This window comes from Canis lupus, chromosome 2, assembly GCF_048164855.1.
Source record: "Canis lupus baileyi chromosome 2, mCanLup2.hap1, whole genome shotgun sequence".
NCBI lineage: Eukaryota > Metazoa > Chordata > Mammalia > Carnivora > Canidae > Canis > Canis lupus.
The window spans coordinates 63,586,830-63,605,168 of NC_132839.1; the positions used below are offsets into that span (position 1 = coordinate 63,586,830).

The window sequence follows — 18,339 nt, forward strand, 5'->3', positions numbered from 1 at the left end:
CTCAAAAGATTTAGCAGATACTTCATAAATGCCAATAAGCACATGAAAATATGTTCAGTATCACTAGTTATGGAAATGCAAATTACAACCACAATTAGATACCTCTCCATACTCACAAGAATGGCTAAAACTAAAAAGATTAATAATCACTGTTGACAATGGTTTGGAGAAACTACAACTCTCATATATTGCAGCTGGGAGTGTAAAACTGTAAGTCATTTGGGGAAAAAAATAATCCTTTTCTTATAAGGTAAACACACATTTAGCATACAAGCCAGCAATTCCACTCTTAGGTATTTACCCAAGAGACATACACATACACATGTAAACAAAGACTTGTGTCAAAATTCCTACTAGCTGTAATCACAGTAGTCATAACAGAAAAATTCATGTCTATCAACAAAGGATCAATTTGCAAATTGTGTCAATGGAAAACGATCAGCAAGGAAAAGAAATGAACAAAGGACATACATAGCAATGTAAGTCTCAAAGATATTGTGCTAACTGGCACAAAAATAGACACATCGATCAGTGGAACAGGATAAAGAGCCCAGAAATAAATGCTCATTTATATGGTTGATTAATCTATGACAAAGCAAACAAGAATATGCAATGGGAAAAAGACAGTCTCTTCAACAAATGATGTTGGGAAAACTGGACAGCCACATGCAGAAGAATGAAACTGGACCACTTTACTACACCATACACAAACATAAATTCAAAATGGATTGAAGACCTAAATGTGAGACCTAACACCACAAAACCCCTAAAAGAAAACACAGGCAGTAATCTCTTGGACATTAGCCTAAGCAACACATTTATGGAGATGTTTCCTGAGGCATCTCAGGGAAATAAAAGCAAAAATAAACTATTGGGACTACATCAAAATAAAAAGCCTTTGCACAGGAAAGGAAACCATCAACAAAATAAAAGGGCAACCTACTGAATGGGAGAAAATATTTGCAAATGATATATCTGATAAGGGGTTAGGTTACCATGCACATCATAAAAGGAACTTACACAACTCAATACCAAAAAATAACAATCCAATTTTTTAAGTAGGCAGAGGATCTTGAATAGACATTTTTCCAAAGAAGACATACAGATGGCCAAGAGACACACACATAGATGCTTGACATCACTCGTCATCAGGGAAATACGAGTCAAAACCACAATGAAATATCACCTCACACCTGTCAGAATGGCTAGAATCAAAAAGATAAGTAACAACAGGTGTTGGTGAGGATGTGGAGAAAAAAGAACCCTTGAACACTGTTGGTGGAAATGTAAGTTGGTGCAGCCACTGTGGAAAACAGTATTGAGGTTCCTCAAAAAATAAAAAAATAGGAATATCATATGGTCATCCTACTACTGGGTATTTACCAAAACAAGAGGAAAAGACTAATTTGAAGACAATGCACCCCTGTGTTCAGTGCAGCATTATTTACAATAGCAAAGATATGGAAGCACCAGAAGTGTCCATTGATGGATGAATGAATACGATGTGGTGTAGAAGATATATATATATATATATATATATATATATATATATATATATATATATATATATTATAATGGAGTATTTATAATGGAGTATTACTCAACCATAAAAAAAGAATGAGATTTTGCTATTTGTGACAACACAGATGGACCCAGAAGGTATTAAGTAAAATAAGTCAAAAAAAAAAAAAAAAGACAAAGACAAATACCATCTGATTTCACTTATATGTAGAATCTAAAAAAAAAAAATGAGCAAAGAAAAAACTAGAAACAGACTCATAAGTACAGAAAATAAAGTGGTGGTAGCCTGATGGGATGTGAATGGGGGAATGGCTGAAATAGGTGAATGGGATTGAGAGGCACCAGCCTCAAGTTATAAAATAAATTAGTCACTGGATGAAAAGTACAGCACAGGGAATATAATCAATGATACTGTAATAACATTGGTGACAGATGGGGACTGCACTTATGGTGGTGGACACTGTGTAATGTATAGGATTTTTGAATTGCTATGTTGCACACCTAAAACTACCATAACATTGTATGTCAACTATACTTGAATAATAAAAAATTTTTAACTATATTAAGCTAAGTGAAAGTAGCCAGACACAAGAGTATGTACCATATGCTTCCATTTATATAAGATATAAGGCAAATCTAACCTACAGTGGCAGTAAGGATCTGCACCTCCCTGGGGCTGCAGAATTTGGGGTGGTTTGACTTCAGAGGGGCATGAAGGAACATTTGGAATAAGAGGAATGTTCTGTATCCTGATTGTGTTTGTGGTTATACAGGTGTATCCATTTTTGAAATTTCATTGGACTGTGCACTTAAAATGGGTGCAATTTATCACGTGTTAATTATACGTGAATAAAATTAATTTTTAGAAGCCAATAAAAGAAAACAGGAGACCTGGCCCTCTCTGCCAGCCACAGCATCCTCCACTCACAGGTAAACCCTTAACCTATGTCCCGAACCAGTCATCGTACTTTGTGTTAAGCCACTTCAGACACTTCTGCATCCGGAAGGGTCAGCGGACCTGGGCTTCTGGGGTGGGGTGGGAGTGAACTAACTACCCAACAAGCAGATGCAAAAGCAGAATCCCTCTAAGGTATCAGAAACCAGAGGCCCTGCCCCAATGTGGCCAGTGGAAATCACACACTGAGCTTGCCTTGTGCCTCTCAGCCATTTTCATCTTTCTTTTGTAGGAATATTTTGTCTTCGTTAGGGTGTTAGCCCTTCATCTCTGATACATGTTATGAATATTTTCTCCTTGTTTGTTTGTCTTTTGACTTTGCTTATGGTATCTTACGCCACACTAAAGACGTGGGGTTTTGGGTGGTAGTGGTGGTAGGGGAGGTGATCCATCAACCCTTCCCCTCACTGCATCTAGATTTGGTTACAGAGGAGCTTGTCAGGTTTTCTGGTCCCCTTCTCCAAACGGCTCTCCAGATGTCCCAGAACCATCTACCAGGAAGCCCATCTTTATTCCACGGGATTTCTGCATGTCATTGAATCTGCCCCTGAGGTGTCTGTTCTACTCAGGTGCTCTGGCTCTTCTCTTGCTTGCACCACACCACTGCACTGTTCAGGGCTTGCTGCCTGTTTTAATGTCTGGGTGGCCCAGCCCCTCCCCCCCCCCCCAGAGTTCTTCTGTTTCCAAGCCTTTATACACCATGTGAACACCAGCATCTAGTCCCATGGAAACACTTCTTGGTATTTTTATTGAGATCGCATTAAATACATAAATTACTGTAAGGAGAGCTGATATCTTGATGATATTGAAATATCTCAGTCAAGAACAAGGGATGCCTTTGCATTCAGTCAAGTCCACTTTTGTGTCTTTCAGGAGGTTTTAAAGATTTTTCATATAGGTTTGACGCATTTCTTGTTGTTTATTCCTAAGTATTTTGTCATTTTCACTGAAGTTGTAAATGAAGTCCTTTCTTCCATTGTATGTTCATTCATGTTATTGCCATACATGGTCTATTGCCTTGCTATGCTAATTTTATTTCTTGCTACTTTATGAATTATTTTATCATTGTTTTTCTAGGGATTTCCAGAATACTACCTTGTCATCTGCAACTAGAGATAGTTTTCTTCATATTTTTCAATTCTTATGACTCTGATGATATAGCTAATAGTTCCAGAACAAGGTTAAATAGTATTGGAGGTAGTGAGCACCCTTGCCTTGCTTCTGACCTTAGTAAGAGTGCTTCTGGTGTTTCTCCATATAGTAGGATGCCAACTTTAGGATTGGGGTGTGTATTTTATAATTTTAAGGAAGTATCCAGCTACTCCTATTTTCCCAAGAGTTTTTATTAGGAGTAGGTATTGAATTTTGTCATAGGATTTTTTCAACAACTATATAGACAATCACATAATTTGCTCCTTAGTTCCATTAATGTGATGCATTATATTAATAGCTATCCTAACATTGAACCAACCTTGCTTTCCTAGTATAAACTCTGCTTGGCCATTGGGTACTATTTTCTTATTATAGGGTTGGACTCCATTTGCCAATATTCTATTTTAGATTATTACATCAATCAATATTCATAGGAGGTAGGGTCTGTGATTTTCCTTCATTAAACTCTCTATTGGGGTGCCTGGGTGGCTCAGTTGGTTAAGTGTCTGCCTTCAGCTCAGGTCATGATCCCAGGGTCCTGGGATCAAGCTCCGCATCAGGCTCCCTGCTCAGCGGGAAGCCTGCTTCTCTCTCCCACTCACTCCCCCTGCTTATGCTCTCTCTGTCAAATAAATAAATAAAAATCTTTCTAAAAAATAAAATAAACTCTATCATGTTTTGGTATAACTGTTATACATACTTAATAAAATACATTTTTCTTCATTTTCTGTTTGATAAAATTCCCCTTTGAAACCATCTGGGTCTGGAGGACTTTGTGGGGTAGTTCCTTAATAATTTTCTCTGTTTCTTCTTTGGACATTCCTCTGTGGCCTAACTTTGATCTCTACTAGAGCAAATTTTTATAACTGTATTTTCTTAAGAAACGTCCATGTCACCTAAGTTTTTTAATTTATTTGCATAGAGTTCTGCAAAATAACTTAAGATTTTTTAAATTTCTTGCATATCTGTAGTTACCTTCCCTTATTGTTTCTTATTTTGTATATCTGTGCTTGTTCCCTTTTGATTATACCAGCTAATGGTTTATCTATTTTATTTTTTACAGTAACCAGGATTTTTATTTATTAATTTGGTCTAGTGTTTTGCTGTTCTCTACTTCATCAATTTCTGTTCCTATCTTTATTCTAACTTTATTATTTCTCTCCTGTGTGTTCTTTGATTTGTTGTTCTTTTTATTGTTTTTTAAGTTGAAAACTTAGTTCATATACAGTTGGCTCTTGAACAACATAGGTATGAACTGCATGGGTTCATTTAAATGAGGACTTTGGGGCACCTGGCTTGCTCAGTTGGTTGGATGTGTGTCTTCAGTTCAGGTCATGATCTCAGGGTCCTGGTATCAAACACTGCATCGGGCTCCTTGCTCTACGGGGAGCCTGCTTTGCCCTCTCCCTCTGCCTGTAGCTCCCCCTGCTTGTGCTCTCTTTCTCTGTAAAGTAAATTAATAAAAAAAATTTTTAAGATTTTATTTATTTGTAAATAAATATATTTACCTTTTTTAAGATTTTATTTATTCATAAGAGACATGAGAGAGAAGCAGAGATATAGGCAGAGGAAGAAGCAGGCTTCCTGCAGGAAGCCCTATGCAGGACTCAATCCCAGGACCCCGGGATCACACCCTGAACCAAAGGCAGATGCTCAACCACTGAGCCACCCGAGTGCCCCATAAATAAAATATTTTTAAGAAATTAAATAAATAAGGACTTTTTTTGCTTCAGGACAGTACTGTAGATGTATTTTCTCTTCTTTACGATTTTCTTAACATTTTCTTTTCCATGACTTACTCTATTGTAAAAATGCAGTATATGATACATGTAACACACAGAACATGTGTTAACTGACTGTTTATGTCATCAGTGAGGTCTCCAGTCAACGGGGGGCTATTAGTAGTTAAGTTTTGGGGAAGTCAAAAGTTATACATGGATTTTCGACTGTGCAGGGAATCAGCACCCCAACCCCTGTGTCGTTCAAAGGCCAACTGTACGTTTATTCTTTCATTTAATTTATTGTATTTATTGGTATTTATTGGTATTTATTCAATACCAAGTGTTCAGGGCTATGAAATTTCCTCACTGTTTTAAATGTAATCTACTGCATCTGACATACAATGTATTCATTAGAAGTTATATAATTTTTTTAAAAGATTGTATTTGTTGAGAGAGAGAGTGCAAATGGACAGAGAGAACAGAAGCAGAGGGAAGTAGACTCCCCCCTGAGCAGGGAGCCTCACACGGGACTCCATCCCAGGACCCTGAGATCACAACCTGAGCCGAAGGCAGATGCTTCACCGACGGAGCCACCCAGGTGCCCCAGAAAGCTATATAATTTGTATTTTTCTTCACCCCAAATCTGAAAGAAGTGTTTTTTGTTTTATTCTAGGTAGATGGGATTGGGTTTGGTTTGGGAGAAAAGAGGGCTTTGGTTTTAATTTTTAGTTTTCTTGCACTGTGATCAAAATGTTATTTTAATATTTTTGCTCAGTGCAATCTTTTGATATTTTCTGGTGCCCTAATGTATGATGGGTTATTATGAATATGCTGTATGTGTTCAGGAAGAAAATATATTCTCTACTATGAGAGCGTGGTTTTGATATACATCTATAATATCTATGTATTGATTATACTGTTTGGATCTTGTCACACTTTGGGAAGAAGCAGGTTCTGGGAGAATTTAATGTTTCATCATACAACTCCTGGCCTGACAGCACTAAGGAGAGGTCACCTACGTGCTTGGTTGCAGGGCCTGGCTCTAAAGTGCTTGGTCCTTCCCTCCCTACAGCTGCCACTGGAGGGTCTGAGTCCTTGTCACGGATGGCTGGGCAAGAAGCAGGGAAAGCCAGTCCTAGCAAGTTTTCCAGCAGTGTCTTTCCTGAGCAGGCTGGGAGCACCTGTAGGCTTTCCCAAATAAAGGGAGGGAGGGTGGACAGTGACCTAGGAGTGGACACATATTTGTTCTGAGCATGAATGCATGTTGGCTTTTTGCTTCTCATCTAAATAGAGCTGTTAATGATACCAAGTTCAAGAGTGAGATAAACAAGTGGGCAAAATATCTTGGTACAGTGGGAAAAGCACAAGAATGCATTGGTACTTAGATCACGTGGTAAAAATTTGTGCACTCCAGAAGGCCAGTGAACATGGGAAAGTTGGCGTCTCTGAGGGTCTGTCCCCCCAACAGAAACACCAAAAAATCAAGCAAAAACTGTCAGAACCAGCTTTGTCAGAACTCTGGAAAACAGTCAACAGTTTATAGCAACTAAGGAAATGCTGAATCAAGAAAAAGCAACTACAGATGGTGGGAGTGCTTTGTGGCATTTGCACACCTCCACCTCCCTTTGGGGCCCAGGTGCCTGGTTCCACAGAGAGTGAGCAGACCTTGTTCAGAGATCCACATTTAGTCTAAGCTGTCTGGGGGCTGCCCCAGGGCCTGACAACATGCATTGTTTCTTCTACCTCAGAACTCACTTGGGGCAGACAAGTGGGGGCATTGTTAGAAAACATGTAACTTAAACAGCCACAGGGCAAGATAATAGGGAGGTTTGGGAGGAGCAATTGGGAAAAACTGCTGGGGTGGGGGGCACCTAGGCAGGGCAGTGGGTGAAATGTCCCACTTGGTTTCAGCTCAAGTGTGATCTCAGAGTCGTGGGCTGGAGCCCCACGTGAAGCTCCACGCTCAGCGGAGAGTCTGCTGGAGACTTTGCCTCTACCTCTGCCCTTCCCACTTGTCCTGTCCCCCTCCCCTCCCTCTAGAATAAATAAACATATCTCAAAAGGAAAAAAAAAAAAGAAGAAGAAGAAGAACTTCCTGGGCACTCAAAGCTGCCTGTGCACACCAGGAAATTTAGAGAGCCACATGCATGCCCGAGGAAGCTCACACACTCAGAAAAGACTGGAGAAGACCCCAGGCTCTTCTGCGGGGCTGGTGTCTAGGCCCAGTGCCAGCTGGAAGGGAAGGATAAGGCAGCGCTGCCAACGGCCCAGAGCAGAGCTGACCCACAAAGATGGGGACAGATTCCCTTTTCTATTTCCGTCCTCATGCATCTGAAATGCCTACTCTGTCAGAGACACCTGGTCCACCTGAGGCACATAGCTGTGCAGGGAGGTGGGCACCTGGAGCTACTCAAACAGCTCAGCTTTACCCTCTGCAGACTGTGGCAGTTCACATGCTGGTCAGGTGTTGAGTTGATCTTTATTTTGTCTGAGTGCTGTAGGCTTAAGACTGGCTCACCCACCAGCCCAACCATATCTGCAAGGAGGGCCGAGGCTGCCCAACTATCCTACACAGCCCAGTGTGGAGTCCACTGGGCTCCTAGGCCCAGGTGCCCTGCACTGGGAGCAGGCTCTCCTCAAGTTCTGTTTGGTACCCCTTTGGTGAAAATCCTTTTTGTGTTTGATGCTCAGGAATATGCCCAGCTTGCACCTGCTCAGCCACAGCATTAGCATCCATGTGGAGAGCCCATGCTGAGCCAGATCTGCAGGTGCTGAATGTCCCCCCCTCCCTATGGACAGGTTTGAAATGGTTAAGAGCCGTGGTGGGTGGCATGCTGCTTGAACTCACATGGCCTCCTCTGCAGGCACGATGCTGATATGCCTGACCACATGCCATCTCTCCACACAGGAAGGACATTCCCCCAGAATGTGTGACATATGCAGACAGAGAGCAGACCAAGAAGGTGGTGTACTCCGTGGTCTACGGAGCAGGTAGGCTGCGGACCAGTCTTGGGTGTCACCTGTAGGCCACCTGGAAGTGGCCCTTGTCGTCTGCCCTAAAGAGATCATTCTTGCCCCTTGGAGCTCACTCTGTGAGTTCCCAAGTGTCATTTACAAAACACCAATGACATCTGTGATGCACCAGATACCAGCCAGACCCCTCAAGGCTATTAACTCCCTCAGCATCTGGCCAGCTGAGATAATAAGCACAGGAGTGAACGTAGACCAAGATTGCCCAGCTGGGGGGCATGCAGGGCTCACACCTGGCCCCAACCTCACATGGCTGTGTTGGGGACCATTTCTGTCCTTGAGATGCTCAAGGGGACTTCATCCTAACCCAGGACACAAGGCAGAGTGTCCTTGTCACCCTCCCCCCCCCCCTTTTCCTGACGTGGCTCATTAAATTCTATGGAAACTCTTTTCTCCCTCTACATCATGCTGAGCCAGCGAGGCCTCGTGTCCCCTCAGGATAGCAAGGGAGAGTGTCAGAAGGGGCCGTGGGCCAGCCAGCACCTCTGGAAGGAAGGGCACATCTGGCTGTCCACTGGCCTGCATGGACTGCCTTTCCTTTGGGTCAGTCCTGTTTGAGCAGCACAGCACGTGCAAGAACACTGAGAGGAGAATTTGTTTCCCTGCCACTCAAGGAAAGGCAGCAAAAGGGGATGAGCTTTCAGGGCAGGAAAGTCCAGGCAGATGTATAGTCGATTATATGCAAGAGCCACCTTGTACTTCTGCAGTGTGACCATGTGCTGGGACGTGAGAGACTTGCATATGATGGGTCTGGAACGTGCCTCCTGCTGGCCAGCCTGGCTCCCAGCCTAGGCCCTGTAGTCACTCTCTCTGCTGCACACCCCCACATCCACAGAGCTCCCTCTCTCAGCCGTCCCTGACCACTGTATCAGAGATCCATTTCCAGATCACACATTCGTGGTCATTCTGTTTGTGGGTCTCTGTGGTCTCACCTGCAGCTCCACTGGGGGGCACATCAGCAGCCCTCAGGTCTTGCCACATGGGTCCCGCAACATAGGCAGAGCTTACCACACAGTGGCTTCATTCTTGGGAGCCAGCGAGATGGTGCTACACACTTATATACACCATCCCAGGTCAATACCTCCATGACCCACACTCCAGGGGAGGGGGTTCCGTGAGGAGCATGAAGACCAGGAGGCAGGACCTTGGAAGCCGCTTAAGAGTCCATCAGTCACACACCGCTGTCCAGGCTTGGGGCCCCCAGCCCTGTGCAGCACGCAGCACACCTTCCATGGCTCGCTTCCTCCAGAGTGCCACCCATGCTCCCAGCCCCAGGAGCCCCATGAAGCAGGAGCTCTGCCAGCTATGCCCATGGCCAGGCACACAGCAGGCTCATAATAAATACCGAACCAATTAGCAAACTGGGTAGTTATCTGACTCTACTTGTGAAAACATTTTGTGTACACAGAAACAGGCTAAAAAACTTTGAAAAAATTGAACTCAGTGGTGATAGCAGGATGATTCAGATTTGCTTGGTCTGTCTCCTCCTCTTGGCCTCTCTCTGTGTGCTTCTGAAACTTCCCGGGCTACTGTCGGGGGTGGGGGCCAAGAGAGACGCAGCATTCCACCAAGTTATATTAGATTTTGGTGCTTTGCCTCCTTGAGCCATATGTCATAGACATACTGTTAGCTTTGGCTCTGCGGGAAGAGTGTTACCCCGCTTCCCTGGCAGGTAGCCTGGCTAGAGTCCTAACTCTTCCCCCCTCCTGGACCTGTGACCTTCCACAGAGCCCTCCACCCCCTTTGCCCCAGTCACATATTTGTCAGTGAGAAGGTAGGCTTGTTGGGGTGGTGGCTGGCACCCTGGGTGCCCCTTGGTTCAGTGCACACCAGTACATAGTGCTACGGGACCAGCATTGTGTGCAGTAGTGGGGCCACCACCTTGGATCCAGCTGGGAGAGAGGGATGGGTGGGAGTGTGCAGAGCCATCAGTGCAGCCTTGCACAGACGGCAGGACGCACCCAAAAGCAGTCTTCACTTCTGCTGGTTTGGCACCTTCTGGAGGATGCACTTTATAAAGAGCTCCACTTTGTAAATAAGCAGTGAGTCATTAGCCATGATGTTAGTGAAAAGAGTAATTTGGCTGCTTTTAGCCCTGACGGTGACAGGGTTCCCACCCCAAGCCTCCATTTCTGCTGTTCCTGTTGTCACCGGCCTGCTTGACAGCAGATTCCTGAGCATCTGCTGGCATCAGCACACGGCTGTGCCATCCTCCCCACGTGTGAGGCCAGAGTCTTGCCAGGCGAGCCTGTTGGGTCTCTTGGGCTGCTGGGAACCCTCTGGAAATGCAGCACATATGCTTCCTACCAGCTGGCTTTCAAGGGCTGCATGAAAGGTACCACTGAGGGTCTGGAAGCTGCTGCTTTGAATGCTAGGGACACATGGCAGCGGCATTGCCTAGGTTGGCGCCATCAGCATGAGGCTGTCATCAGTGAGAGACAGGCAAGGAGAATTAGAACAGTGATATGAGCAGAGAAGGTGCTCAAGAGAGACTTCACATCTGTGCGGGCCTCCAGTGGTCTGAGGGTGGAACAGCCTGATCCCCACACCTCCCCCAGACTCTGCCAGGGGTGGGGTGGTCCCTGCCAGAATCGTGGTGACCACAGAGCAGCTGTTCCCCGGGAGCCTCACCCAAAGGGATGACCCATGAGCTCACTACCCCTCCTTCAGCCACCTGCCAACTAACTGCACCCTAGCCCAGTCCTGCCAATGGTCCCTCTGACCCCATCAGGACTCACTGCCTCCAGGAAGCCTCTCCTGATGGTCTTGCTCTGAGCTCTCCCTGCTCCTAAAGTCCATTCAACCTCTGATTCTCCTCAAGTCGTCCAGCGTTTAAGTTTGCCTCTATATCCAGTCACATTTGATCAGCAGACATCCCCAAGTGTGTGCCCAAGTGTGGGCACAGGGGGCCTTGGGGATGGTGCTGTGCTTGCTCCCACGGGCTGACATCCATCACAGGAATTGCATGGGCCAGGAGGACAACATAGAGTATCTCATGCACATGCCACAGAGTTACTAGTGCCAAGTGGGGCTGAGATAGGCTGGGCAGGCTGTCCAAGCAGTTCTGAAAGACACATAGAGGTAGTCACGTCTGCTCCAGTTAGACCAGCCAGCACCGCTGGAGGCCCACTATGTGCCAAGCACTCACAAGGCCTAGGGCTACAGACCAGAGGAGAGACTATTAGCAAATATGCTGAGAGAGCGCTTGGAGAAAAGGGAGTGAAGATTGTCTTCCTAAAGATGTAGCGCATGCTCACACACGATGTAATTAGCCATCTGTGGGAAAACACATTGTGTGTTCTCGTAGGATTTCAGAGATGAGGAGTGACTTGTGCTTCCACCAAGGGGGCTCTCACTGTCAGGGGTACTCTCAGGGGGACAAGCCTGTGGGCAATTACGACTCACATGGGAGAAACGTGATCACGTGAACCAAAGCACGGAGGAGAGTTGTGTGGAAGGGGCTAGTGGAACCCAAGGCCATCCTGCTTGGGGGGCCTCTGAGTGTGACAGGCCCACTGGAAGGGCACCGGAGCAGGAATCCAGAGAACTGACTGGACTCTCTATCTCTTTCCCAGTCTCTGTCATTTTCCTTGTGGTTGCTGCATTTTTTCAGCCTCTGGTAAACAGGCTTCTTCACAGGACCTCAACCTCTCTGCTCTTCAGATATCCTAGCATCTCTACCTAATAAAGGAATGATTTCTCAGCCATACATTCTGAGAAGGAGAAGTGTGACTTCTGTAATGGCCAAGCAGGTCCCAGCACATGTATCAACTATAAATTAGGGAAAAAGTACTACCTAAAGGTACTAAAAAGTGACCTTAGGGAGGAATGGTTCAGGGTGAGTTCCCCTTTTTTATAGCTCTTCACCCAGAGACAGTCCTCAGCCTGTGTTATGAGCAGCCAAAACACCAACAGAAGTCCATAGTCTTACTTGCTTGAAGAAACAGAGGACATACTTTGAAGCAACCAGAGAATCTGGAAAGTGAGGGAGAAATCTCAGAAAAAAAGAGAGCCAAAGAAGCTCAAGAATCCCAAATTCTGGGTATGAACTCGGCGCAAACCTCTGGCTGACCCCTAACGATGCCGAAGTAGGGCAGACTTCAAATAGCCCAGCCAAAGTGAAATGGACTGATCTGAGATTTCAGCTGCTTCCCACTGCAAAGCAACAAAGTTCAAAGTTTGATGTTGGCCACATTAGCTGCCTCCTTTAAAAAAAGGTTAATAATCCAGAACAAAACATAATAGAATCCAAAGTGTCTACCACATTTCATTCACAACATCCAGTATTTAATCCAAAATGACTGAACATATGAAGAAACAGGATAATTTGATCTATACTCAAAAGAAAAGGCCATCACAGAAGCAAATCCTGAGATGACCCAGATGTTGAAATTAGCAGACAAGGATTTTAAAGCCACTGTTATAACTGAGCTGAAGGATGTAAAGGAAGGCATGCTCATAAAGAATGAAAAGAAAATAGGAAATCTCAGAAAATAAAAAGAACCAAATGGAAATCCTAAAACTGAAAATTACAATGTCAGAAATAAAAAATTCACTGACGAGGATTAATAGTAGATTAGATGTGAGAAAGGATTTAGCTGAGGAGACTCAGGTTCCCGCGAGCCAGACCTGCTGGAGGTGTCCAGCCATCATCCAATTCCTTTCTGAAAGCTGATGGAGTTTTGCACCAGAGTGATGTAGCAGAGGGGCACTGATCAGAAAGTCACAGAAAGAAGGAATTAGAGATGGATTATTTCAGTGTAATGTATTCATGAAGCTATCACATGGTCTTAATTAAGCCCTAATAGGGAAAATTGAGTTTTTTTGTTTGTTTGTTTCTGTCCAAATGACATGGGACAGTCAGGCAAGCTTGGCAAGAGCAAGGACAGATGCTCCACAAGCTCTCTCTGCTGTGAGAGATTTTGGGGAGCACAGGGCACCACTGCAGCCTTTCCCATTCTCCCTAGCCGAGCGGTGGAAGCAGACATCTGCCCCTTTGCTTCCCCAAGATGTGCGACCACTGAAAGCATCAGCTGCCCAGGGCTAGAGTGGCCTGGCCACAGAGAAGATTGGATCTGTGAGCCCCATCCATCCTGCTCCTTCAGACATGTCCCCTTAACAGCTCCTGGGATAAGGACTAGTGTTTGTGAGTTGTAGGTGAAGAAATGGGGCTGACGGCAGGCCACAAAACTGCCCCAAGGCCACACAGAATTTCCAGTGGGTGACCCAGGTCAGCATGGCCTCAACACCTGCTCCCAGCAGTCTGTGCTGGAGCTGAGGTTCTGTCCTGACCAGATCTTGCTGTAAACAGTCTCACAAGAATACCTGCATCCTCTGGGAAAGAAATAGTGGCCTGGACCAGAAGTGTTTGTCTCAAAATAAAAATTTCAAGGATGGGAGCTCCTAAGTACATTTTCTCATGATTTAGTGATGGAATATTTCCTTCCCTTTTCCTCTGTGCCTCTCCCTGATGTCCTCCACTCAGGTCAGGTCTCCCTCTGGACGGGGCAGTAGAGCTACTCACTCACGACTTTATAAGCAGTACTTGCCGGGCACTCAGCCAACATCACTGAGTAAATACATGTTTATCAGGCACCAGTCTAGGCCGAGCAGCACTGAGCACTCAGCTGGAAAGCCTAAGCCAACACCATCCTGACCAATCAGAAGAGACGGGTGGTGCCCCGGGACCTGGACTCATAGGGTCTCCCAAGGGCCCTTCCGAGGGTCCACTGCTGTGTGTGGTGGCCACTGCCTGGCAGCTTGCTCTCCTGGTCCCCACAGGTGTGACCAGGGCTTGCCTCTGATCTTGAGCGTTTCTGTCCACACAGGGAAGGAGAGGCTTGCAGCGTGCCTTGGGGTTACTGTACAGGAAGCTGCCCAGTTTTTGGAGAGTTTTTTGCAGAAGTACAAGAAAATCAAGGACTTTGTCCAAACAACCATTGCCCAGTGTCACCAGACAGGTGAGCCAGATGCAGCCAAAACCTTTGCAGTCCCCTCTTCCCCTCCCTGCTGACTACATACCTGGTCTCCTGGCCCCTGCTTCTTTGGGGGTGGCCTGCATGTGGGAGGGGACTGGCGGGCATGTGGGAGGGGACTGGGTGAGCGTGAAATGGGACCAAAGGCTCCAGTGTGAGAAGGGTCCAGAGTAGGATCAGCTTGAGGCAATCTCAGAGTCAGAAAATGCTCGATGGGGGATGCCTGGGTGGCTCAGCGGTTGAGCATCTACCTTCAGCTCAGGGCAGGATCCTGGGCAGCTTCAGCCCAGGATCGAGTCCCACATCAGGCTCCCTGCATGGAGACTGCTTCTCCCTCTGCCTGTGTCTCTGCCTCTCTCTGTGTCTCTCATGAATAATAAATAAATAAATAAATAAATAAATAAATAAAATCTTTAAAAATACATAAATAAATTTGGCTTGTTTCTAGTTAACCAAATTTATACCATCTTTCAAGAAAGAAAGAAAGAAAGAAAGAAAGAAAGAAAGAAAGAAAGAAAGAAAGAAAGAAATTGCTCAATAAGCAGAGAGAGAAACTCTTTCACCTAAAAGTGGAGAACACATGCTCATATGAAAAGCACATGGTATGTTTACAAAATTTCAACACAATTTGGTCACAGATTTCAAAGACTATCAAATAGAACATGTCATGTGACCACAGTGGGATGCAAAGGTAGCTCATACCTCAGTGTGTGGCCATCCGTCTGTCCACCTGCTTGAAAATGTATCACACTCCTTAATGACTTAGAATTAGAAGTCACAAGAACATTACAAACATCTTAGAAATAAATGACAGGGAGAGGATCTCCATACTGACACTTCATGTAGAAGAAATGGAATACTTTAAAAGTAGATTTTAAAAGGAAAGAAAGAAATTTGTGAATATAAATTGGTTGTATTCAACCCAAGACATTTGGAAGAGAGCATCACAGAGAAATGAAGAAGTGGGAAGGAAAGAAATGAGCTGGAGCAGAAATTCAGGAAGCAGACCTTGGGAAAGGAGCCAGCCACAGGTACAGAGGGGCACTCGGGCTTTATGGAAGGGACAGCTGTGGGCCAGCCCTCCTGATGGCTGTGGTGTGCTCCCTTGGGGTCCCTCAGGAGCCAGGCTTGCTGAGGACTGGCAGTCCTGGGCAGCCCTCCCACAGGCTCCTCCTGGGCCTGACCATGTGTCCAGGCAGTAGCCCCACATGGGGCCCCTGTGGGCACTGAACACACTTAGTGCCCAGCTCCCTTGCAAAAGAAAGCCAGCAAACCGCTTCCATCCCCAGCAAGCATCTAACAGGCTCCCTGGACCTGGGGGCTGAGCCCCCACCTGCTGCAACCCGCACCTTCAACAAAGGGAAAATAAAATACTGCCCACTTTGAAATGTCAGAAGAGCAACAGAACCCAGTGTTGACGAGAGTATATGGAGTCAGGATTGCCATAGGCAGAGGACTGTGAAGGTGCAGGCACGATTTCAGTGGCTTTCCATAAAGTAACTCATGTAATCCTCACTGCAGTTCTACAACTGGGTAGTACCCTTTACCCATCTTACAGATGAGGAAAATGAGTCACCAAGAAGTTAAGTAGCTTCTCACATTCACACAGCTAACAGGCAGTACCAGGCCAGGATCCTGCCCCAGGCAGCTTAGGCCCAAAGCCAGCACCCTCCCTGCCACCTCATACTCAACTCTCAAAGGGCCACACACGAGGTATGCATGCCCTGCAACCTGGCTATTACATTTCTGGGCAAACACTGAAGAAATCGTCAAATGATCATTAAAATCTTCCACAGACATTTGTTGAGGCTCAGGCACTGTGTTGATGCCAGTGATTCCATCCAAGAGCAGACAGAAAGACCGGGTAAGCAAGTACATTCAGACAGGATCAGAATGATGGGATTCTCAGTGTGAAAAAAGCCAACAAGATGCCAGTACAGAGAGTGGCAGAGGGAGGTCCCTGGAGAGCAGTATGAGCCCCAGCCTCACTGGGGGTGACCTCTAGGCCACCATGTGAAAGGCCGGGAGAGCCTGGAGCAGCACTGGGGTGGGCAGGTGGCTGGGGGAAGCACAGGGCCAGAGACAAGGCCAGCAGGCCTGCACCCTGTGTGGCACACCACGCCACAGGAAGAGCCTGGGGTTTTTTTGCACAAATCGGTCCTCGAGCATGGGAAATAGATTAGCAGGAGAAGCTAAAGTCAGAGCCGGTACCCCGGGAGCAGTCTGAAGTGTCAGGGTCTCAGCCCAGCATCTGAGGTGGGATGGATGGAGAACACAGCAAGGAGGCAGCATCAGCTGCTGGCTAGAGCAGGGCTCAGGTCCCAGGTGTGGGTGGCAGCTCTCCGCATGGGCATACCTGACCTTACTGGGGCTGGAGCCGGCACACGAGGTAGATCTATCAGGGTGCTGATGATAGGTAGGTCCGGAGTCCTTTCCAAGGCCCTGGGGGGAGGCCCTGCAAGCTGCGCATATCGTCTGGTCCTTTATAAAATTGGCAAAAGCAAGGCATTTTGACTGCAATCGACTGAGAGGCTGCCTCCTCCACCCCAGCCCCTCCTTTCTATGCCAGGGGGCATCAGAGTGACCACAGCCAGTTTGGGATCCAGCTAAGGGGAAGTCGAGTCAGTGACTCATTTAATTTGGATTTCAGTGCAGATATTTTTGTGGTTTATCACTCTTTCCCTGAATGATTGAGGGATGCTGGCCATGCTGGCATAGGAATGACTTCTAGAAGCATTCCTTCCATCCCCTGGCCCCCTTCCTGAGCATAGTGACTTGAAAGGGAGGGATGGGAGACATCTCGCAGAGTTATCAGGAACTCTGACCTCAGCCCTGCAAACACTGGGTAGAGCAGAAGCAAGATTTGAAATGTGTGGAGCCAGGGGCTTCCACTTTGGGCCTGAGCTCAGACCCTCCTCCCACAATAAACAACTAGAAAACTGGGCATGGATGAAGCAGCTGTTTTCAGACACTGGGTTCATCCCTGAGAGCCTCCAAGCACCCCGGAGCACATGCAGGAGGGGAGACCAAGCCAATGATGGTGGTCTCACTAAGCTAAGGAGACAGGCCTCATGACTGGGGAGGCAGAGTATCAGAGTGGAGGGCGCTTTGCACACATCTTAAGAGGATTCCCTCTGTGTCTGAGCACCAGGACACACACACTGAGGCGGAGCTCCACCGAATGGAGCAGTAGGCGGGACAATCCCAGAGTCCGTACAGGGCTAGACATGTGCACATTCTGACTCCCAGAGTGGACAGTCCTCATTGGACATCTGTGACAGTCAGGAGAGACCCCAGAAGGACCACACCCTAGTAGTAGGTCTGAACTAGCCCTAATTAAAGGCTACTCTAAACCTGCCCTAACAAAAGCATCAGATCTGCCAATTACTTGGGTCCAACAAACACTCTTGAAATAAAGACTCTAAACCAATGCTCAGCAACATAAAACACACAATACCCAGCATCCAGCCCAAAATCACTAGACACACCAAGAGGCAGAGACTGAAGTATATTCAGGCAGAAGCATGGACTCTCCCTGTCCTCACTGCCAGTCACTATTAGGCTTTCTCTTACCGCCTGGTATACAACGGGTGCTCAAAACATTGTCATTTTGATAATTATAACATTTGTGGGAAATTCTTCCAATCCTCAAACATGTGAAATCCTGAGTGGAGAATTTAATTTCACCAACACCTAATAAAGCCCAGGTCCTCACTGTCAGAAATATACTCAACGAACACAGCATGTTTCTGCTTGTTTTCTTCTGGAAGACCTTGCAGCAGTCTGTTGAGCATCCAACTCTTGGTTTTGGCTAATATCATGATCTCAGGGTCATGAGATCGAGCCCCCTGTCAGGTTCATGCTAGGCATGGAGCCTACTTTTTTTTTCTTTAAGATTTTATTTATTTATTTGACAGAGAGAGAGAGAGAGAGAAGAGAGGGGAGAGAGAGCACAAGAAGGTCAGAGGGGCAGAGGGAGAAAGAG

At 46.1% G+C, this 18,339-nt stretch overlaps 1 protein-coding gene across 4 annotated transcripts in view; it reads left to right on the forward strand.

Moving 5' to 3' along the window:
• The window catches only part of POLN (DNA polymerase nu), a 155,680-nt gene that overhangs the window by 126,664 nt on the left and 10,677 nt on the right, over positions 1-18,339 (forward strand). For all 4 annotated transcript variants that reach the window (XM_072804171.1, XM_072804196.1, XM_072804178.1 and 1 more), the window contains 2 exons: positions 8,258-8,340; positions 14,208-14,339. In XM_072804171.1, coding sequence (XP_072660272.1) covers positions 8,258-8,340; positions 14,208-14,339 — 215 coding nt within the window. The remainder of the gene's footprint in view (positions 1-8,257; positions 8,341-14,207; positions 14,340-18,339) is intronic.